General features: G+C 42.8%; 1 protein-coding gene across 15 annotated transcripts in view; it reads left to right on the top strand.

Moving 5' to 3' along the window:
* MAGI1 (membrane associated guanylate kinase, WW and PDZ domain containing 1) overlaps positions 1 to 23902 on the top strand; it is a 354965-nt gene that overhangs the window by 307650 nt on the left and 23413 nt on the right. For 11 of the 15 annotated variants that reach the window (XM_074913918.1, XM_074913908.1, XM_074913907.1 and 8 more), the window contains exons 13-15: positions 8066 to 8097; positions 15586 to 15802; positions 21747 to 21824. In XM_074913918.1, the coding sequence (XP_074770019.1) occupies positions 8066 to 8097; positions 15586 to 15802; positions 21747 to 21824 (327 nt within the window). Of the gene's footprint in view, positions 1 to 8065; positions 8098 to 15585; positions 15803 to 21746; positions 21825 to 22247; positions 22254 to 23902 lie in introns of all 15 variants that reach the window. The other 4 variants (XM_074913910.1, XM_074913919.1, XM_074913909.1 and 1 more) reach the window with 2 other exon arrangements.

The raw sequence follows: 23902 nt of genomic DNA, 5'->3' as shown, positions 1-23902 counted from the left end.
ATAGGGTAGAGCAGTTGCTGATTCATTACTTGGCATTTTGTTACACATTTTGAATTAATTTAAGAGCTGAGATAATTTCCTAAAGTTTTGAGGTATTTCACAAAGCGTACTTTAGGGCCAGGAGGAAACCTGTAGTTTAGTTATTAAGGACGTGGACAATTAACATATTTGGAATAATGAAATAATGTCAGTTCTGCATAATCTTGCACGCTGACAGCACAATAGTGGTGTGCACGTTATGCGCACGGCTGCCTTTCTGTGGCAGGGAATCTAGATCTGCTTTAAAATCAGTAAGAAAACCAAAGCATTTGCTGAATGCTGGAAGAAAAAAAATGTTTGAAATCTTCCCATCAGGATGTTTTATTGCATGAACCACCTTATCTTGCAGAAAGCGGTAGGCTCTTAGATGAGAACAAAACAGGAGGTTGCTTAGCAAATGAAAGATGAGAGCTCTGAAATTCTTTCCAAAGGCTTTTTTTTTCCTCCCTAGCTTGAGGTTTTTAAAGTTGGCTTTTCCCCCCCCCCCCCCCCCCCCCCTTATGTTTTCATTTGGTTTTGGTATTAAATGCTGAAGTGGTATAAGTGGAGCAACTCAAACCCACACAGTGTTGTTTTATATCAAATGTGATGTGATGTAACACAAGGTGGCACAGCAGAACCTAATACTATGCATTAGATAAGGCAGATTTAGCTAGGGATGTGCCTCCCACATCTTCATCAGGATTTGCACAGCAGGAAACAGAGCAGACATGGAGCTGTGCAGCAAGGAGGGTTTTATTCCACCCAGTTTTTCCTCCTACCCTTATATATCGCCTGTGTGGCATTTTGGTCTGCATGTACTTGTAAATAATGAGTTTTTATCAGCCAGGTTTCAGGTAGGTGCAATGGCTGCTGCCCTGATTTGGCATTATAGTAACCAATCATAATGGAATTAATGAGGTATTGGAAATCCAAGAAAGATGTTTGTTTATCAGTGTGATTACATACATTTGGAGAGTCATTAAAAGCAATAGCAGGTGGGCAAAACTGCAGAAGAAGTATGGCTTTGTAGTGGACTAGTCAATAGTTGTGTTCTGAGACAGATTGTTTTTAAATATATATACTCATGTCTCTAAGCCTCTCTAGTGTGAATTTATTTTTCTTTTTTTCCCATTCTGCATTAGGATTTTAGTTATTCATTTTCATGTTTATTTTGTCTTTGTCAGATGCACTTATTTTTGTAATGGTCGCAGTAATTAGGACTACACCAGCTTTAAGACATTGTTTTGTGCCAGAAGACCTGCAATGAGTTGGACTTGAGAAGTTGGCGGGGCTTGTAGACCAGGAGACCAGGCAGGTTTGGTAGAGGAGGCTGAGTGTCGGGGAGATGACACAGCTGGCTCAGTCAGGGCCCTGTGGCTGGGGCAGATGAAGGTAATGTTGGTAGGGAAGTTGGCAGGGGAGTATCGTTTCCCAGAGGGCTTGAATCCATCCTTATCCTTAAGTTTCTGAGATACACAGTTACATACTTGGAAGTAGATTTAGTGATTAATTTTAATAGAAAACTGTATTTGAAATCTAATAAAGTTACATTTTATGAAAACATCTGCAAAACCATTGTCCTCTAGTAAAGATTTTCTGTCTTAGCGTGCCATGTGTGTACCCTCCAGGTCTGAATCTAGCTAAGCATTCCGTAAATATTAGGTTATTATTGAGTTGTTATTTATTAATAGCAACATCAAACTAATGCCACAGTGGCCCTCTTTGTAGGTGTCCCCTTTGTGCAGGCTGCTCTCCAAATACAAAATACGAGAATCTGCCATAAGCCACACAGGTTTGAGCATGTGGATTTACACCCTTGTAACGGTGCTGTGGTAAGTCTGAAGACAAACACCCTCACTAAGCAGGATAAATACAGATGTGAGAATAGCAAAATGCAGTTTCTCCTCTACCAGTGTCCTCCGTGCTGATCTTGGAGTGGCACGTGAGGTGCTGCTGCCCTTCAGTACCCACGTGGCCGTGCCACGGGACAGCCGGCTGAGGAGAGGGGGTTTGGGTACAACATTGCCACACGCCCCAAAAATTGTGAGATGTGCTCCAGAAATAAAGCTTGCAAGTCGTGGATTTTGTGGGCTTGTGGAAAAGGGTAGGTACCTTCATGCAGATCCACACATGTATGCTGATGTATATGAAAAAATATATCTATAATAATGTATATACACACATATCTATGTAAAAAGAACATGGGCGTTTCTAATTACTTTCCAGTTCTGGTGTTTACCTTCTCAAGTTTGTGAGGTTTCAGAAATTTAATGTCTGTGTACATATTTTTTTAAATATTAACAGAGATTTTCATCTAAGTATGTGACTCCAACAGCTCAACCTCTTCATTTAATGAGCAAAATAAAAATATAATGACTACTGACATGCTTTCAACCATACATTAGATGGGTAATTGTTCACCCTAATTCTCTAACTCTTCATTATCTTACTGTCTTGGCATTACCATATGTAGCTTACTACATAGTTAAATTTATATTTTCGTAGTAATTAAGTAGCATTTTATTAGCCTGTTTCTTCTTTATCGTTTCTAAAATCAATTCTGGTTTGAGATCCTGAAAATATGACTGAGACTTCAGTTACAAGGAATTATTTCGCATCCTGACCAAAAATGAGTAATTGAGGCTAATACAATGTATCATCTTTAGAGCATATAGAACTGAAATTCTTGTTAATAGCAATAATATACTATGCCTCATTATGTTTTTTGCCAGTTCTGGTGGGTTAATAGTGCCTGAGATGGTCTCTTGAAAACATCGCTTTCTTAATATTAGCACTGAGCATTAGCATTAGAAATGTGGCATTTTTCACTGTATTTGGTAGTTACCAAACTTGATTTATGGCAGGGCTATATCCTCGCAGTGTAAATTATTCTCTCGCTTAAAGCTTATATTGCATAGCTAATTTTTTTGCTAGTGCAGTAACACTCTCATTATGCAAATCACGATGATGAGCAGAAAAGTTGGGCGGGGACAAGGTAGGGGCTTTCTTCTTGATGGTGCTTCTCATAGGAGCACCTGTATAGGCTTGTCTCTCTTGCTGTAGATTATTCTGGGATGTTTTCTTGTTCTCCAGTCCGAAAAAGATCAAGTTCTACCTATTTTTTAGGTAATATTTATCCTTTATTAGAAATTCTTTGGCAATGGATTATACAGAATCAAGGGGATCACTTTGTCACCACCAACCTCCTGTCCCCTGCCCCATCACCCCGCTGCGGCACTAATGGCCATTAGCATTAATTATTTAAAGTTCCTTGTTTTGCAGACAGAAAGCAGTGATCAGTGTGCAGTGCCAGGTATATGACTGTGTACCCCCTGACTCCAGTACTTTACCCCTCATTTTTGCAAGTGTCTGTTTTCTTTCATAGAGCCTTTGGGTTTTATTCAGCACAGTGTAAGCAGTGCTATTTAGAAAGCTTGTTTGGTTTGGTTTTGGTTTTTTTTTTCCAGGCAGGAACATTTTCTCTGTAAATGTTAAGCTTGTGACGCAGTCTGAAATGTTTCTTTTCTTGTGTTTTTATTCATCTCCTGCTAATTTTCAGCTGTTCTGTATTCTGGGCTGCAGATGACATTAATAGCAAAACCAAATGGCTGACCTTTTCACTGAGGTTCACCTGTGGTGATTTTTTGTTGCTGGACGTGGGCAATTCACAAGGTGTTCAGATTGGAGGTGTTAAGCAATCATGAGAAGTGAAGATCTAGACAGGTTTGGTTTTTTTTTTTCCATCTGCAAAAACACCCCAAAACTGAAAAATGTTGAGCGGTAGCCACATACATTGTAAGCAATCCGTAAGATGACAGTCTGGCTTCTAGACTGTCTCTTAGCAATTTCAAGTACCTTTGTCCTATGGATGGACTGTGAAAACTAGTACTGAATTGTTTCAACTTCAGTTGAAAGCCCACCGATTTTTTTTTTTTGTTTTTTGTTTTGTTTTGGTTTTGGGTTTTTTTGTGGTGGAGGGTGAAGTGTTCTCACCAACTGGCCTTCACATAACTGAGCCATTCAGCTGGGTTGACTGGATGACTCTGTGGTGCCTAGAGCTAGGTCTTCCTTAAGATTCAAGTTTTGATACTTTTGACCCACTCTCTTTCTAAAACATGGGGCTGTGGAACAGGGCATGATGTGTCTGGTGTCTGTCTAGGTAATTTTTGAGCATTTGTGGCCTTTGAGCTCTCACCAGAATCAGTCCCAGGCTATGGTATGGATTTGTAGTCAGACGTCACATTCTGTATATGCTGAGTAAAACAATTTGCCATGGGTGGTGGTCTTCCCATGTTACTTTGGTTGCATAAAGGCAAAACATTTGAGAAAATGTTCCTGTAAAAATTGAGGACCACCGCATGTTAGAAACAGCAGAACTTGGAGTCACAGTTTTGTCCTATGGGTTCTTCCCATGAAGACCAAAGGTAGGATTAGAGAATTTACAGTTTCCCAGCTCCAAATGTTTTGCCACACACGATGGCAAGATTAACACATACCAAATAATATGGAATAAGCTGGGTTGTGGCCTTATTTCATGGACCGCATCACTTACAACATAATACAGTGTCATGCAACAGAAACATTGCTCCTGATGGATAATGGCGTTAAGAGTGCTGAAGTCATGGTACAAAACTTGCTTAATGATTTGCGTTTTTTCCCCTATGTTACAAAATGTAGTTGAGCAGATGGATGCAGCCAGCTGTACATAGAGCTTTAGGGAGTACTGGGGAGAAAAGAGAGAGGTTTTTGTTAAGATAAATGTAATAATCTCTGTGATAATTAGTTTAATTTAGATCCCTGCATCTGACTCATTTTTGACTAACCTTGTATGAAGCCTTTCTTGCCTTGCTGACGAGTCTGTGAATTTAGTTCGATTACAATCCCTTTTTGTGCTTGTGGATTGCTCACTGATATTTTTCATTAAGCAGTTGCTTTATTACATTGTTATTTAGAGGGGAGTAATTTCTGTTTTCTAATTAATTTAATTCCAGGCACGTTTAGTAAGTAGCTACAATGAGCCTATTCAAGAGGTTTTAGGTCATATTGACATTGTTTACCAGATGTGCTTGTTTGTTTTAAAACACTGTTAACTCTGTGATGACAACAGCCCCACTTGGTTGACTCTTCCACCTTCTCTAATCTGCAACTCCAAAAACCCTCCAAATTAGAGGATACATTTCAAAAGCTAGTGAGAGGTGTCCATGGGCATTGAATCACTGAGGAATTACAGCGCAAACAGTGTCGATACAGACTGTTACTATTCCATTACCAGATTTGAGGGCAGAGCAGCGGAGAGGCCTTTTGGTTTCTCTTAGCCAGGAATGTGAATGACATTACTCTAACCACTAAAAAATTGGACAATGCCAAGGAGACGCAGAGTGGGTGTTAAGTCCATGCTTGTCTCATTGACCTCTGGAAAACTTGTAGTGAGGCTTCAGGAGAGAACGGGGCAGCCAGAAAGGTGAGCATGCCATGAAAGGGCAGTGACAGGACACCTTAATATAATCAAAAGGTGAATGTTGTAATTCATAGTCTTGGGCAATTTTTTTTTTTTCTTTTTTTAGGTTTTATTGTTAGTGGTACTCCCAGGATTTGGGGGTTATTCGAGAGCTTTGTGTTCATTGCTGTTAGGTACTGTATCCATTCCATCATCTGAGCATGAAAAGTACCTATTATACCTATCATTTGCTCATTTGGCCTGCTGCAACACAAACTGGAGTTTAAAAATAAGACCGTAATTAGGTGAATAAATAACATTTTTACAGGAAAATGTACAAGCAGGTTATTCCCCTGACATATAAGCTTGTCCCGTGAAAAACTACCAGCATTTGTTAATGTGTTTTGCAGTCCCTTGTTTTGGTAAAAAGTCAATTACTGCTTGTTCTGAAGCAAAGTCTGGCACAGAGCAGTGACACAGTGAGATTCATTGGTCTCTCAAAGACCCGCCAAACAATGGCCTTGATGTGTTTTCCATTATTTTTTCAACCATTTTCCATCTTTTTTGGATCGGAACAGACAAAATTAATGACAAACTTTGAAGGAAAGGTTTGTTCAGTGGTTCATACTTAGTAAATTTTAACATTCAACACTTGTGGTGTAATAAACTGAATTCTGGTACAGTTGGAACCAACAGCCCAGCTGCATCTCAGCTTTATTTTTTGCAGGGAACGTATAAATTGCTGTAATACCTTTTCTGGCTCATGTTGGTCTGTTAAGCGCGTGTGCGTGCGTGCATCGGGATCTGTTCTACCTATTGATTTAATAGGAAAGAGCATCTCTTGGAAAGGGAGAGTAAACGTGTGTGCATGCATGTGGAAGGAGAGAGAGAGAGAGAGAGAGGGAGAATCTCTATCTGTGTATTTATCTCTGTGATAAATGATGCCTGTTAAAAATGTGACTTGCCATGAATGTTATTAGAGCTTTCCTCTTTAAGTGTATGATACAAACGCAGTCACCGTCAGCAGAAATGAAGCTGGGGTCTTGATTGTTTAGTTCAAACAGTTTTGATGTTTCATTGTCCCTCGATCAATCAGTGCCTGGAGGGTTATCAGCTATTGGCTGTGAATGCATCAGAGTGACGTGCAGAGCACAGATATTCCTCAAAAGCTGAAAATATTTCATTTTAAGTACTCATTACAGTTTGCATCCCAGACGGTGAGCAGGCAGCAAAGTGAGCTCTGTTTATCATTTTTAATTGTGGATCTTCCCTATTCAGAACTAATGTCTCCCAGATTACCTTAAAATGAGCTTCTTCCTAGACAGATTTGTAATTCACTTGCATCACACATTTTATTCTCTGTGTAAAAGTTAGATGAGGGCATGGGTTTTAGCACAAACAAAATGCATAAAGTAGAAAACATAATGTGACATAAATGCCATGTAAATCACATCCTAAAGATAAAAGCAGATTTCAACCATCTGAATTACTGAGCACTTAATGTGGAGTGGAGTGTAATCTTCTGGTCTGGTTTATGTTTCTTTTCTGGAGTGTCACATGGAGCAAAATACGGGGAGTTCCCTCTCCTCCAACAGTGGAGGAAAAGGAAGGTGATTTGCAAAATGCCCGGGAAAGAGTTTGTCCTGTGCTGTAGGTAAATCCCCCAGCCAAGTGTCTCCTTCACTGCTGGGAATTGAGCCTATATGCAAATTAGTCAACAGAAATCCCGCTTGAGTTCTCTTGCTCAACACAGAGCGAGTAAAAGGCTGCTCCAAAATGCAAAATTGTCCTTGAAAAAACCTTCTTTGATGCCCTCCCAGTTGTTTCTTCCTTTGCGTCAACTGCAACCTGTGTAAGTCCCCGCTTCTCCAGGCTCCCTAGCATCCCCGCCAAGGGTCAGGACATTTCCAGTGCCATTTTCAAGCCTCAGCTCTCTGAAATTGTAACTAACAGATGAAATCCCTGGCTTCAAAGATACATACTTGGGATAGACAGGAAGGAAAACTCATGTTTCCTCAGTAACATTCACGTTTTTAGGGATAAAAGCTTATTCTTCTGCATGCTTTTGTTTTCCTTTGCCCAGCCCGTGCCTCCTGGCTCAAGCCAACGCACATTTTCCTTTCAAAAAATCAATTTCTAGAGAAATACTTTTTAAAAAATCAACCTGTTTCCCCTGTGCCGCTGCGATTGGTCCGATAAAATCGCCGAGCCGATCGCGTCAAAAGGAAATAGCCTCAGCTTAATTGTAAGCTAAGTCTCCCGTAATCCAGGGGAGCATTTGAGATTCTGCCCAAGTGCTGGGTTTCGGCGGCCGCTGAGGGCTGTGGGTTTCTCTCCCAGCCTCCCGGCTGCTGCAGCACAAGTCAGCATAGCTAATGCAGATAGAGCTCTCCCCCCGCTCCCTCTTCCCCGCTCCCGTCTCTCGCTCGCTCTCCCTCTCCCTGCGCTTTGATTCGATATGAACAGACTGGTAACTCCGATGCGAGAGGGAAAGCTGACATAACTCTGCAGATGGCTACGTTCGGATGATACACCTAGGGATTTTTCTTTAAGGGAAGGTAACGTTTAGATGCTAATGTTTATTTTTCCCTTGTTGCCATTTTTCAGGACTGCCGGTCCCAAAGAAGAGCCCAAAGTCGGTAAGTACTTTTCAGCTACTATTCTTGTCTGTTTGTCTGTTTTGATAGAGAAAGGCATGAGTTCGGTTTGTTTTCTTTGTGGGTCTCGATTGTTTTAAGTTGTCTTTCTGTTGCAACCATGATTACCTTGCACGGCTCCTGCTGCATGGGGAGATGAAAGGGGAATGCAGTACGGAAGGGGGACTTGTTTGCAAATAAAGCCTCAGGTTTACAGATCCTCTTTCCTGACAGATGAGCTTCTCTATCATTTAACTTATACAAAAAAAAAAAAAAACAACAAACAAACCACGCTATTGTTTCCTTTTGGAAAGATGGGAGGCTCCACCTTCTTGCCAGATAGCAATTCCTGTCGGGTGCTTATAGGCACCAACCTTTTCCATTAACTCCCAGAGTTTTCTTGAGTAGCCTCGGCTGAATTATTAACAGAATGGGAAAGCATGCACCTTGTTGAGAGAGACAAAGCATGAACGAAGCATGATTAGTTCCCAGGGAATACAGTTAGCTGAGTGCTGCTCTGGAGGCATTTTTGTACTGAGCAGGATTGTGCTGCAGGTGTGAGATTCCTTATTAAAAAAAAAACCCAAAAACAAAAACAAACAAACAAACAAAAAAACCCAGCACAACAGAACAGTATTTTCTTGTCCCTTCTGATCCTGTTTCCATGTAAAGCTGTTACCTGAATAACATGTTAGCTAATAGCATGGAAGCCGTGATCTAAAGTATCATTAAAGCTCCATGCATGATACTGTGGAAGAAATTAATGTGCTATTTGTATGCAACGAAAAGAAATGGTTTATTTTTAGAAGGAATGGAATACTTCAAGCCTGAAAGTTTCCAGTTATCTGTGGAGAGGGAGGGGGAAAAAGAGAATTCTCTCCCAGTAGCTTTGGGGAAGCAGAGCGAGTGAGGTCTTTGCTGTGTTATAAGATGGTGCGAAACTTCACTGACAGTCCCTGATGGGTGCCAAAAACTGCAGCCAGGCTCAGCGCACCTCACTGCAAACCTGGGCAAGAGGTTTATGAAGGGGCTGAGCCGAAGGCTGCTGCTTTTAATACGAGTTCTCTGTTCATCCTAAAAGAAAGCCCTGAAATAATTAATGTGATTCTGATGGCTTAGGGCAGCGCTGATTAAAGTCATGTGAGCCCGGGCCTCTACCATTGTCAGCTCGCATTAATGTTGAGAGGCAGAAGTGCGGGGTGTGCTCCCTCGCAAATCACAGGCACGTCAGGCCCTGCGCACTCGCTTCTGTCATACGCGGAGATTATTTCAGCCTTCAGTAAAACAGAGGCAAGTGTGTAAAATACATACGTGTCTGGCACGCTTCTTTTATCTGCCTGCACTTTTTACCCCGTTCGGAGCAGGAGTGGCTGCACTCGATCGGGACTCCAACTTCTATCATTAAACCAGTCCCGATCAATGAGACTCAGTCTTTTCAAAGCGTGGAGGCTCCTGCTTTGCCACACGCACATTTGGCATCAAGTGAAGCGAGATCTTGCCGTGTCAGACACCTCTCTGGTCGGCAGCGATGCACTGTGAAAAGCTGAGCAGCATCTAAATCCATGTCGGGATAATCCTGCCTTGATGAACAAAGAGACTGCTTGCAAACAGGTGTAGCACTGCAACTGCAGATTTGTCCCTACTGTTTACTGAGGAGCTGGTCAGCCTTGGGAAAGCACTCCCATTCCCTTGCATGCCTCTCCTGAACCCCTCTCCACCTTGCTCTAGGGTCACTCCCATAATTTTTACTATGACCCTAGGCAGTGCTGTTGCCTCTAAAGCACAGAATTCACAAAAAGCAGAGCCCTCTATTCCCCCTGCCTGCTCACGGGATGATTTGCATTGGCAATTAGCAGCGATGTTTTACGCTGCCGCATTGTGCAGCAGCTTTAATGACCGACCGCTCCTCGGAGGGGCAGAGCAGAGCAGTCAGAGTCGGTACAGTTGATCCTTCGTTCCCAGGCATCGGTGACGTGCAGGGGTTGAGGAAACCTGGAGCAAAGCACCTTGGGGCACCCATGTGCAGAGGAGGAAACTGTCCTCAGGATTGTCCGGGATGGATTCTCACCAACGCCAGAGCTCATGGGGCCAAGACGATGGTCAAAAGCATAAAGGCAGTGGTATTGCTGAACACCTGCCTTTCTCAGTTTAGTTGAAGGGCTACTGCTCGGCTGTGGGGTGAGGGGAGCCTGGCCCTCTTGGCCATGAAGATTCCCACTTGCTCTTGTCCTAGCAGGTCAGAGCCAGGCCTGCCATGCCAGCACCCTCCCCAGCTAGGGTGCCGTCTGGCTGCACCCTGCCCCAGCATTTCCCGGGGATGATTTGCTGCGCTTGCAGCAATGGGGTGAGCGTGGGTGCTGCCAGCGGAGCTGCGTGCCCGCGGGTTGTCCCCAGCGCCCTGCGGCTGGCCATGCGGCTTGGGCTGAACCTGCTCCCATTTCTCCCACTCCCTTTGCCCAACGCGGGGGGATCGTTTTCCAGTATTCCTTGATTAACAGATCAGCTGAAGTTAGAGGACAGCATACATCCAGGCTGGGGGGCGGTTGGCCCGATATTAACTTGTGCTGCTTCTGCAGCATTGGGGAAGACACGAGCTCAGGTGTCTATCCTCTTCTGCCTTGCTCAGTGCAGTGACGAGCCCTTTCTTTTTACCTGGTATACTTTCCCAAAGTCCAAACACACTCCCAACTTTCTGCCAATGGCTGTCTCTTTCTCAAACAAGCCCTATTCTTGGCTATCAGCCCCAAACCCATATTCCTGAAAGGTAAACTCGCTGGGAGGGGGTGTTTTTAGTCCCTTGGAGAGGTTTGTTAGTGCTGGGGCTGTGACACAGGCTGGGAATATTTTTCTGCCTTGAGCTCAGTTCTCCTGGGCTGTATTTTTCAGCCCTTGTGTATCTTCTGATAAGTTTTGCTCTTTTTCTCTATTTTTAAGTAGAGTTTTTCAACCTTGGTGAGAGAGCCAAATTAGTAAAAAAAAGTTTACAGCTGCACATAGGGCTGGGCACTTCCATGTTCTTTCTTCCCCATCACCAAGGACATGCTCACAGCAGCTCTCTGTGCTGTTTTTTTTTTCAGTTTCCCATTGATTCTTTTTTAGATGAAAACGAGTAATATTTTTGTATTGACCATCTGGGGATATACATGCAAGTTCCCTAGTGTAGCAATTTCTCCTGCAATCATCCTGGTGTAACGTGGATGAAAACAAACTTCTTTTTTTTTTCCTTGTTGCTTGCATCAAAATACTCCACAAGGGGGCAAAGATTCCTATTTCCAGCTGTTGCTGTGAGAACCAGCTTCTCCAAAATGCTCCGGAGCACAAAATCTGCAGCTAAGATCATCAGAAGATGGGATCACTGCAGGGGGAAGAAAGTGCTAAGCTCTTCCAAAAATCTAATTATTTTCTTTTGGGTGTAAATAAATCTATTGTCAGCATAGCTGAATTGTGGCCAAAAATGCAATTCCTATGCACAGCATGTCCCTGACAAGCGACTTGCCACGTATTTTGGGTGGATAGGCAGCACTTGGGGCTCTGCCGACGTCCTGTTTTTGTCAGGAGAAGTAGGTTCCACAGCATGAGTGTTTGTATAACACATCCCTCTTCATTCAGAGACCAGTTTTTCCCCCCACCTTGAAATGCAGTGGGAGGAAACCACAGCAACTCTTCCCTCTTGGCAGTTTTATGCCTGGAGGATCCCATGCCAAAAGGCTTCGGTGTCCGTTCGTGCCGCAGGACATGCTCCCTGCCACCATCGCCTCTTCTGCTGAGGGTTTCTCTCTGCCTGACACAGACATACACAACTGCTGCTAATAATTAGTGTCCCATCTCTGCCTGCAGCCACCTCTCAGCCATGTCATGGGCCTCCCTTGTTTTAGCAGTCATTGTACAAAGTAACATCTCATTACTCTTTCATTTAGCACGAATGACAAACTGGTCTCTGCTATGTGGGTATTGGTAGCGTTTTCCAGGCATTTGGAGACTGTTGTAAGCAGTTTGCCTCCTGTCTCCTTTTGAAACACAACAGCTTCAAGCTTCCTGGCTCACATTGCTTTTGTTGTTTTCTCCCCTCCCCATAATCAAGAGGACAATGTAGTGCTCAGTGTGGGCTCACTCAACCTCTCTGCTGAGGGAGAAGTTGCCTTTCAGGTTGGCAAATGCAATGCCTGTGGCTGAAAATGGCATTGCACAGTGTGGGGAAGAAATCTTGGAAGGCTGATACATGCCCAAACCCTGACCACTGCTGCCCCTTCCGAAGTGATTGCCCCCACAGCTGCACTCAGAAATCCGAGCCACGCTGCTGTTCCTGTTAACCTCAGCCAGTGGGGAAAGGGCACCTAGGAGATATCTGCTTCCCAATGCTACATTTTCTTCATCTGTATTTTGAAGGATGAACACTGTGAAGTTTCAGCAGGGGTGTAGGGAAGCTGGCACAGGCTATATATCTCAGACCTGGGGCTTGTGTAGGGCACGAGAAACTCCAGCTTTCCACATACTTATTTTGTCATGGCTGTAGTACAGTGCCAAGATGATTGGTTTTCCCATCACCTGTCTGCCTAAATGGACTCAAGGTAGTCATTATAGTCCTGATTTCTAGCCACTTTTTGTGCAGAGTGTTTCTGGCAAGGTATTTGTGCTTATCAGCAGCTTTGGAGACCATAGACTCTGGAGAGTCAGGGGTGCTCTTGCTGACTTGGGTAGTTCAGTGCCCCGTGCTCTTGTAGCTACTGTCAGAAGTCAGTTCAGCTTACCCGCTTTACTTTGCGCTGAAAAACATCAGCAGCATCTCAGGGTGAGGTGTGAACCACCCACTCCACAGCAGTTTGTCACCAAACAGCCCCGTGCTCATCTGTCCCTGGTTTAGCTGCTTTCCTGCCCGTGTGTGAGCTGAGCGAGCTGGAGATTCAGATCCAGACCCAGGAGGATCAACCCTAAAGCTGGGAATAGGGCAGGTGACTGAGAAACCAGCCTTTCATTGGCATGCGATCAGCTCATCTCTCTTGGGAAAGCTCCACCTTTGTACTGAGACACAAACTTCTTCACCTGGACGTTGCCCATGGCAGGAGTTGCAGAGAGCAGGGCAGTCAGAACCCTGCAAGTCCTGCTGCTGTTGAAGCTGCTACAGCACCTGCAAAGAAGTTTGTCCCCAAACCCTTTTGGCCTCATCTGGTGATGTGAAAGTTGATTAATATTGTCTTGAATTAATTACATATGTTCCTTATTTCTATGGTTGTGTTCCCCTTTGTTCCCCTCTTCAACTCCTACATAAAAATGTTTCAGGCTTTTGGAAGGAGTTATTGTTTGGAAAAACAATTGTCCCTCTAAAGAATTTTCCACCTATTTCTTGCAAAATATCTGTGTGTTTGCAATTGCAACTATAGTTTCGTTAGAGGTGGTTTTGCTTGAGTTGTGCTGACACTTCCATTTGCAACGCAAATACCAAATAGAAATCATAGTTAGTTCAATATTTAGACCTTTCATATCATAAAGTGAGAGCACTTTTTAAAGTTCAAGCTTTGTTTCTTTTTAAATCAGAAACTTTTCAGAGAGTTCTCAACGTTTCCCCAAGGGCTGAATAAAGCTTCACATTTTAGTCCCTGTACTCCAACTTCTGTAAACCAGCTATTTCCAGTGAGTTTGTCCTGAAGTTTCACAGGATGCTTGTAGTTATTTTAGTAGTTTGGCCAAACAAACAAAACAATCCAGATGGCTGGACTAAGAGTCGTAAAGTGTTTTTTCTTTTTTATTTTTAAGTTACAAAGGAATGATTATCCATGGCATAGATGTTTTAAAACTGTTTCATTTAAAAACTGAAGAGCTTTATCTGAATTAGCTTCTTTTACCACTTAAAAAGCTAGAAATGCTTGAAATTGGTTCAGATATTTGTATTTCAAAGTCTGCAGATGAGTAATCACAGCAGGTATGCTTTGTTCAAAATTGCTTTAAAGGACAAAGGCAATTTCACATTCTAGTCGATCGAGATATCATTTTAAAAAATGCCGCTAGTGGATCAACAACTTGAATTTAAGACTGCGAGGTCAAAGTCATTTTGGCTGTTGGAGCCTGTTTTTTTCCTCAGAGTAAACCTAAAAATATGTGCAACTTAAAAAAAAAAATAATCCCCAAACCCCAAAAAGATTAATGTTAAGACTCAAAAAGAGGGCACTTTCGTATGGGGACTTTCTCTTCTGTAATTAATTCAGCCCTGCTATGATGGAGCATTGTCTACCTGGAGTTTTGCATTCAGAGTAAAGGGGGGGAGGTCCTCAGCCCTGTGTGCACTTCAGCCCCCCGTGCTGATCTGCTCTCATTGCTGCTGGCTTTTCACCCAGCCCCTGCTCAGTTTTCTGTGGAGAAGTCACTGAAAGCAGAGATTCCTGTTGCAATGTTTTTGGGTACCCCCCGCTGCCATCAGGAGGCTTTAAATTTTTGTCTGAGGTTTCTTGGTACGACTGGCTGACCCTTTTTATCCAGGAGATCGTGGATGTTGTAAAAACAACCTGTCGGATGCTGTTTTTCTGGCTGTCCTCTGCATCACAGCAGCCCCAGGAATGTGCCAGTTCCCTGTGCAGGTGGGAGACTGGACTCAGCCTAGATGCCAACCCAAGGTCATCGCAAAAGAGAATTAAAAAGCATTTGCTGTACAGTTTGGGGAGCTCTTGTTGGACGATTTTGCTGTATGTTGAGTAGTAAAAATCCTGGCAATGCGAAGGTGACATGCTTCATTTGAGCACACCATTGTGAATTTGAGTTAAGAATTATGTACCCTGCTTAGCTAAATATTGAGCAGACAGAGCTCTTGACAGACTGCTTTTGAATAAGTCTTGAATTTAGGCGAACGTATTTTTCCTGTTTTAATACGCTCAATTAAAACAAGGAAATCAAACTGCAAATAGATGTTTTCACATTTGTTGAAGGTCTGCTGTAATCCTGTGGATGCCCTGGGAAGCAGAGACGTAAAAGTGGTACTCTGTTGTCCACCCACTTGTGATGTGGGGGTTGCAAGAGCTGCAGAGGAAGAGTGATCTTTCATAGTAAGGGCTGTGCTTGCATCTGTTTCAGAGGACTGTTTAAGTTTTCACGGTGAAATTTGGTAGTTTTTCCTTTTTCTTGCAGGCTCAAGTTAGAGCCTAATGCTGTCTGACTAGAAGGCTGAGTTTTTCTGCATTAATGTAGGAAAAAATAAGTGCACTGAAACTAGTAACCTGTGATGAGATTTAGATTTGTTTTATGAGATGGAGAACTGCATATTTTTTTATGATAAATGACTTTGTTTTGCATATCTCTTTCTGTCAGTCTGCCTATCAAAATCTGTCACTGGGGAATTTAACTGTCCCCAGCATTAACTGGTGGCAGCAAAACCGTGATTTATATATTTACTTCTGTGCATGCAGAAACCCTGATCAAAGAAGGGAGAAAAATTGATGGAAAACACCCACTCAGAGACCAATAACCGTCTGTTCTCTCTCTTTCCACTCGCTTTCTTCCTTACAGCAACCACTTGAAAGGAAAGACAGCCAAAACAGTTCTCAGCATAGCGTCTCCAGCCACCGCAGCGGGCACACCGCTTCCCCCGTTCACAGCACGCAGGTGCTGCCGGACTACACCGCCGCGGAGGTGCCGGCTGCGGATCAACCGGACAGTTCTGGGCAGAAAAAGCCAGATCCATTCAAAATCTGGGCCCAGTCCAGGAGCATGTATGAAAGCCGACGTGAGTATGAAGCAGGTGTGGTTGCTAAGGCTACGTCTCTGGCAGCTGCTCTCTGTATATTTTCTTTGTGAAGAACTGAATCTTTTAGATTTATGTTGAAAATATAAGGCTTCCGTTGTTAATTTGGTATCTGTCAATGATAGAGGTGCAGTTTCCTCTCTGATGAGGAATGAATTTAGATCATCTCCAGGAAAGGGCACTTAGACCAAAGCTTAATACGCAAAATCCCTTTAAAATTAAAGACGACCATCTTTTCCCCAATTTTTTCATTTTGCTTTTAAATTAGGCTGAAGAAGATTTTCCAGGTTTGCTATCCAGATCCTAAACTCTTTTTTGAGGTTAAGACTCATTGTCTGATATGCATAGGAATTTCAGAAAGGAGGAGAAGTGTTTAGTTTGCTGAAATTCATATCAGATGTTTTCTAGTCTCACCCTGGGGAGGAAAAAAATCCAGCTGAGCCATTTTACTTTGACCAGAGTGGACACTTTAACAATACAGATATCAAATGCATATTGTAAGTGGCTTTTATGGCAATTAATAATCTGCACACTTGGCTAATAGTTCAGCAGGGCTTTGACTCTGCTCCAAGACTATAAATACAGTTTCAACCAGTTTCTTCTCTGCAAACAAAATAAACATGCTGCTTTGTTTTAATTGCACTGCTGAAGATGACTGAATCTATAAAAGCTTCTTAAAGAAAGAGTTAGAGTATTAGGTTCATTTTCAAAAGTAGTAGTTACTTTTGTTTCAGAAAAGGGAGCTTCAAAGTCTCCATGCTCTAAGAGTATCACCAGGAGTTTGATTTTATTGTGCTAACTGGAAATTGGTAAAACCAGTATGAAGTGAACATTACCTCAGAATAAAAAATGGTAGGACTGTTTTTTTCTGACCAAATGAATCACTTCAGAATCTTATGTCCTGGAAAAATTAAATCATGAGTCACAGTTTCTTGGCTGAAGATGCATCTCTTTGGATTGAATGTCTCAGCAATGCAGTTTGTAGGTGTCTCAGCTTCTGTTTGCTCCTTCCCTTCCCTTCCCTGGGATTTGGCGTAATGACCCTGCGGGCTCTTGGGCCAGGTCATACTGATCTACGGAGAAGTGCTGTGTCAGAACTTGCACGTGCATCTTGTTGAAATAGGAAAAAGGGGCAAGAGCTGAGGGACGGTGACTCTTCAGCCCTGCAGAGCTGTGGGCTGAGCTCCTCCTTCTCCTTCCCGGATGGACAAAGCTGAGGCTGGCCCGTGGCACCGGCATCACCCCTGCTCGGCTCGCGTGGTTCCTGTAGGCAGTGTGCTGGCATTGCCTCTGACCCCCTGAAGCTACTTAGCTAATTTCTAATTAACTGTTTAACTCATACTAATTAGTCATTAGTATCAGCTTAGCAGCCTTAACTCCAGCTTGTCTTTCCTGATAAAAGACAAGGCTGAGCTGGAGAAATCCTCAAGTGCACAGGCAGGCAGTCACCCTTCTGTGTCCACCCCCAACACCACGTGCTAAATCCTCCCGCTTTCCTTGATGGCTGCAGGTATCTTGCAGAGGTTTTATCCTTGTCTCTGATTAGAGCTCCTCCAGAGGCCTTTTCACTGTCTCTTGACCTGCTGGTTTCCCACACCCCATCTCTCCCTGTGCTACAGTCCTTTCTGCTTGGGCCTTTTGCTAGACTAGGATCTGCTACATCCCTTCAGCTTCCCTGTCTCACCTCTTCATGGTCTAGCATCTCTGTAGTGGGGCTGATCCTCTTCTAGTGCTTCAGTTCTCATCTCCTGCCTCTTCTACCGAATGAGACCTACCTGTTTGAATGTCTAGTGGTTTTCTACCACCTTTTTGTCCCATTGCCATTTCCTTCCCAGGAAGGTGTCTTCTGAGGTTTCTTGGTTTCGTAGATAAAGGGGTTTTAGAGAACGGCAGAAATGTGATATGGTCATGTCTATTGTAAGCATGTGCCACCAGAAGTGTCCAAGAGCCTATGAATTTCCGACTCTAAGACAGAGTGAAACACATTCCCTGGGGAATAACATGTACTCTTGCTTCATGACATGGCTTTGCTGTGCCTAATGAAAGGTGAAGAAAAACAGGAGAGACATAGTCTAAGTGAAAAAGGCAGTGGGACATGATCTGTCTCCTGTCACAGTCTGATCCCGAAGTGTGACTGGTGGTTTTATTTAGAGGTCAGTGGTCAGCTCCTTCTCCTTCCCTCACCAAGCCCTCACCTTCCATCCCTCTTACCTCTCTCATAAATGGAGACAGTGGTTCACAGCTGGAACCCAGTGCCTCTTCTGCCCTGGCAGCCGGCGATGAGCCACAATATTTCTTTCCCTGTGTTCGGTCTGCATGAAAGGTGGGCAATTGGCAGCTGCTCTGTTACAAATATGAATCATCCCTTTGAGACTCACTTCCCAGTGTTGCCCAAGCACCAGCTGTGTGGCTCTCAGACAACTCGTAGGGAGCTCTGCAGACGTGGAGCACCACAGACTGTGGAATGGGAGAAACCGTTCCCTTGGCCTCCAGTTTCACTGTCTGTCTGCTCTGCATGTGCTGTTCTTCATGGTTTCACCCAGCTGCAGTTCAATTCAACTCCAGTGCCTCCTTTGGCTGGTGGGGATACAGTCATTGCTTTCTTCTTTACTTGAGCACCCATTCTCTTTGGCTTTGGGAGGTTAACATCTCCTCTCCCGTGACATCCATAGCTTTGGGTGCTAGGTGTGACTCCCTCGGCATTCTTCTGGTGAAGGCATGAGCAGAACTAAATGAATATCTAATGCACAGCAGGAGGGTGCCACCCTAGTACCAGTGCTGAGATTGGCTGATGTGTCCAGTACCTTTTGGTGGGTCCTGGAAGCGCCCCTGCCCCAGGAGCCCGGGCTCAGCTCTCCCTGCTGCCCAGTACAGGGCTTCCTCTCTGTTGATTCATGGCCTTAAATTCTAACAAACATGAAAAGGTTTATAAACTGTTCATTTGAGAGGCAGGGTTGTGAATCCTCAGATGAAAAACAGCAACAACCCTTTGGGTTGAAGTATATGATGAAGTTAAAAAGGGCAAAATTTTAGAGCATTAGATCATCTTAAGTGTTTTATTTTGTCCCATTTGTGAAATTGTTGAGTATAAAGAGAACATAGTGCAATTTTTCAAGTGCAGTTGACACAAGAAGATGAATTCATTAGCCCCAGCCCAGACAGAATTTTTTTTCATCTAAAATTAATAATATAAAGAGGTTTTATTCAATATATGAATACGTCATCCCCAGGATGTTTTTAAGAAATACTGAATCTGTAATGACCACCTACTGCCTTTTTCACAGGGAGTGCCTTGCACTGTTATTAGCATTAATAATAATTAGATATAGAAAGCACCCAGGCAACATTTTAATTTTTCAGAATTAGTAAAATGCGTTATTCCTTTCTTTGAGTATTCTTTGGATCAGTAGTTCATAAAAAAAGTCTATATTTGACTTAGGTGACTTGTCTCACTGAAGCCATTGGTAGAGCAGAAATTGGTCCAAAAGCCCCAGATAACCTATAATTTTGTAAAAGCATGTGGTTTTTTGATTTACCCAATGCATCTTAATATCAGGAAGTACTCCAGTTCTGCGGAGGAGAGCCACAGACAGTGCCTGTTGAGGGGAGGAAAAAAAAAAAGCTAGAATTTACAATGCAGAGCTAAGCAATGATTCCATAACTGTGTCTGGACTCTGGGTGAGTGGCAGCAGATGAGAACTACAACTTTATTCAACAAATATGGGCTAAAGTTCCTTCACGTGCAGCTCCCCTGGGTGAGCGGATCAGGCCTACAAGGTGCTGAGTGCGTGGGCTCTGCTCCAAGGAAGCTTATTTTCAAGCTGTGAACCCAAAGGGACTTGAATGCTTTAAGGCTAAGTCTGAGCTCAAATGCTCTGCTGCAGTTTGGCCCAGAGTGGCAATTCTTTGCTGGATTAAGACTTTTGAGAATAGCTGGCTTTGTGTTAAGTGAATCTGAAAACAGATCATTCACTGGTGATAACAAATGTGCTCTTTGCTGGTGCTAAGTTTTAGCTGCCTGAGCTCCTCTTTATGGGTAACTCACTGCTGCTCGTGGGAGTTTTGTACATGAATCAGTGAGAAAGACAAACCCTTAAGATTTAAAAACTGAAGCGGTTCCAAGATCCAGGAATGACATACGTTAAGAGCACTCAGTGAGAGAAACAGCAATTGAATAGTTTATCAGAGAACCGCAATTCTGAAATCTTGCACTGTTTTATTGAAAATATATTTTTATAATACGCTTTTTATTTTTCAATGTATTATTAAACTTCCTTAAAGATTAACACAATCTGTTGTCAAATTTTTCTCATGTGGCCTGATTGCTTTGCAAAATACCGTATCCTACATATGGCCATCTGTCAAAACAGCAGTGACAAAATGAATTAATCTGAATTGCAGATGTGTTAATGAATCCCTTTGAAGGGCTTAAGCATTTAATTAAAAGTAAAGCAGAACACGATAGATAATTTTTAAAGCTTTTAAAATATTCTAAGTTATCATTAATATTTGAATTTTATTTTCAGGCACATCATTTATTTGGTAGGATTTTCTCTCCCCAAATCTAATTAAAATAATACAAACAAGTCTTGACCCCAGAGTGTAGTGTTCACTCACCAGCCATTACATAGAATTAAAAATATTTGCACAATGATACCAAACATTAGATATTAAAATAGAAAAGAAAAATACTCTCAGGAAATTGCAGACGCCTTCTCATCAGACTTTAACGATGATAGTCAGTAAAAGCCCCTTGGTAGGCTTACGTCCTTTTAGTTTATTGTATTATAGGAGACAAAGAGTTACAGTCATACACGTGGGCACGCAGATGTGTCCATGCCCTTACAGATATGTCTCACTAAAAAGGACTGGAGCACTTGCAGCCCCTGTGTCAAGAGCAGAGGCTGCCGGGCTGTTGTGGAGCTGGGTCGTGGGAAGACTGTACTGGTGTTTGTCCGGCACCAGCCTGGTCCATGGCTCAGTCAAGGCATCGTGCTTTCCCCAAGCCTCAGTGGCAGAACTTGGTCATCTCGTTGAGAACATGCTGAAGCCATTATTTGAAAGCTTTCCATGCCACCAGAAGGGTTGATTAAAAGGAAGAGACAGAAAAACTGAAATTCTCCTGCAGTGGGATAGTTTAGAAAACAGAGCTTTCCAGCAAACACATAATCTTGATGAGATTTATGGGTAAATCACAGGACTTTTCAACACTGAAACTCTCCATCAGCTTCAGTGAGACTATTCACTCTTAATTTCAGACTTGTCCTTATATACTTTGCTGAATATGGCCCTTAAATCTTTCGTACTTTGCCAAGCTATGAGTCATTGCAAGTGTGGCTGCCTCAAGTGAGCTAGTGACTAAAGCAAACTCATAATGATTATTTTTGAATCCATCTTTTGTTGAAACTGATATCACACTGGGCAGATTTTTTATATATATATATATATAACATGTAAGATAACTGTTAAAGTTTGTATAGGAAGGTTTGATTAAAATGACCTACAATTAAGCACTGTGTTCATTATTCATCACCATGTATTTAGAATTTCTTTTAACGTTAGAGAAAGATATTTCCATTTGGAAAACTTAACTATGTCACGATGGTGGAAATTTTTTTGTAGAAAAATATTTTTAAGCTGGTCACAAAGAGATTCTTCCTCTGAGGAGAAAAAAAAGAGTTCTAATATACCTGCATGCATGTGCATAAATGTATAAATTCATATATGTGTGCATATTATATATCCACATGTACACAGGCATGTGCAAATAGATGTGAAAGTTAGTATGTTGTAATCCCTAGTAGCTATAACCTTAGCAATTTATGCATGAAAGCCTAACACGATCCATACAGTCAAAATTAATTAAATGTACTAACAAAAAAGCAGATACATTAAGCTTTGCAAAATTGTAAAATTAATATTACAGCTATGTCACCTTCGCCTGCAACTGGACTGAGCAAGGGTGAGAGAGAGAGAGAAATCAATTCCACGAGTTTTGGAGAATGTAAGACTGTGCCGAGAATGTATCTGTGTCTTGTGATGTCTTGTTCTGGTGTCATTGCTGCTCTGTGGCGGGGGGCTCTTCATCACCAAGGGAGTCTGGCAGGGCCGTACGCCAAGGTTAGCCACGAAGGTGCAAAGTACTTGCTTTACTGTGTACCGGCCAGCGGCGGGTTTCGTAGGCGGCGGTGGGGGGGTATCATGTTACTGTTTCATTCACGAGTTTGCCCGCGTGGCTCGTCGACGGGGCTGTTGGCATTCGCCTCTCCTTCCATTCCTCCTCACGGCCCCGGCAGAATTCTTCTTACCACTTTTGCGGCACTCTCCAAATGGTCTGGTTTAACTCAGGATGAGCAGACTGGTCAGTTTTACTCGGGCTATGTACACCTTTTTTTTTTCAGAAAGAGTCAGACATGCTTGAGATCAGGTCAGGGTGCAAAGTTGCAATGAACGACTCCCTGGAGGCCATTTTTCATTCATTTTCAACAAGATTTCAGCACCACCATTAAATTTTCCCTTTAAGTAAGGAAAGCAGCTCATCTGAAGCGTTACCAAATAATGGAGAAACTAAAGTAATTCTCCAGTATGGAGAGCCTCGGGGGGTCCCACCTCAGCTGTGTGGAAGCACAGAGGGGGAGGGGGTTTCTGAGCTGTGCCAGTGAATCACCATGCTGCAGAGTTGGCGCAAAAAGCGGTAAAAGGAGTTTTGTTCGGTTTGTACTCACGCTGTGTAAATGTGTGTTGTCTGTATGTTTGTTGTATCTGTGTTTCACCTCTCTGTAATCCTTCCAGCGGAAGGAGCGTTACGTGAATGAACTTGCTTCTTTGGGTATACACTCGTCTTTTTTTTGTTGCTTTGGTTTGACACCGCCGTTACACCTCGCCTTGCCGTTCTCTCCAGTGGCCGTTAATTGGCTAGCTGGTACCCAAACCAGGAACATAAGGCATCGTTCAGTGAGACGGGAGACTTTGACAAATGGGAAGGTGTTGAGAGATGCCGAGGAAACGGGCCCACGCTGAAGCTCTCTGCAGAAGCCATTTTGCCTCTGACAGATCCAACACGCGCTATTAATTGGTTGGGGCCAGCCTTTGCCAAAAAAGCCTGTGAAGTGCTGGAGAGACGCTTACGAATGTGTCTGTTCTTCACGCTCCCCCTCACTGAAGGCAGTGACAAACACCAATTAATTCATTGTCTTAAGTTCTGCCGTTGCGCTTCACGTCTGTATGGTGGCAAGCTGCCTTCAGCCAGCTCGCCTGAACAGATGAACCACGCAGGCTTCCAGCGTGTTCATCACCTGATTATTCTGTAGTTGTATCTGGACAAACGTTAGCCTCTAGTTCAGTAAGGTAATTTGCACAGGTCTTAAGCTTAGTTTATAACTTCAAGTCATTAAAATGTGAAAATACTATATATAAAACCAGTATGAATGAAAATGTCAAAGCAGGCATCTGTGCCTTAGCAGTCACCTGTTCTTTTAATTTTTAGTATTCCCAGGTCTTAAATTCATACTATATTTTCAACCTGTTGAGTCATTGAAGAGAGACCATCAGAGCTAACCAAAAGTCTTCACACTGAAAAGCACCACATGACTAGACCTAAACCCTTGTGCAACTGGCGCTGACAGCGTAAAGTGCAATCAGGGCCCAGTCAGACGTTCACTAATGTCAACGGAAAACAACCAGTTTATCTGCTCATAGATACAGAAAACTAGATGATATTTCATTAAACGTGCAGCATCCCGTATCTGAGTATGCACTTCCTTAAATTACATTCCCGAATGACATACTTTGGTTTTTTTTACTAAAGATACAGGCAGCTGACTTGTAAAGGATCAGCTTTTTTATCGTTAAGTATAAATTTTGGGAGGGGATCATTACAAAATTAGTTAATGTTGCAGATACTAACCAATAAATATTAAATGAACCTGAAGTTGTCTTCTGATATGATTTAACATTTAGCAATTAATTTTGCATTTTAAAAAAGGGATGAAAGCAAGCATGAATAAGTTAATATAAAACATTACTGTTCAACCGCACTTCAAGGTTAGTACTTCACTCTATGTAATATTCATTGTGAAAACC

This window comes from Athene noctua, chromosome 10 (assembly GCF_965140245.1).
Source record: "Athene noctua chromosome 10, bAthNoc1.hap1.1, whole genome shotgun sequence".
Lineage (NCBI taxonomy): Eukaryota > Metazoa > Chordata > Aves > Strigiformes > Strigidae > Athene > Athene noctua.
Note: the sequence above shows the minus strand (reverse complement) of the source record. Positions and strands in the feature narration are given on the sequence as shown.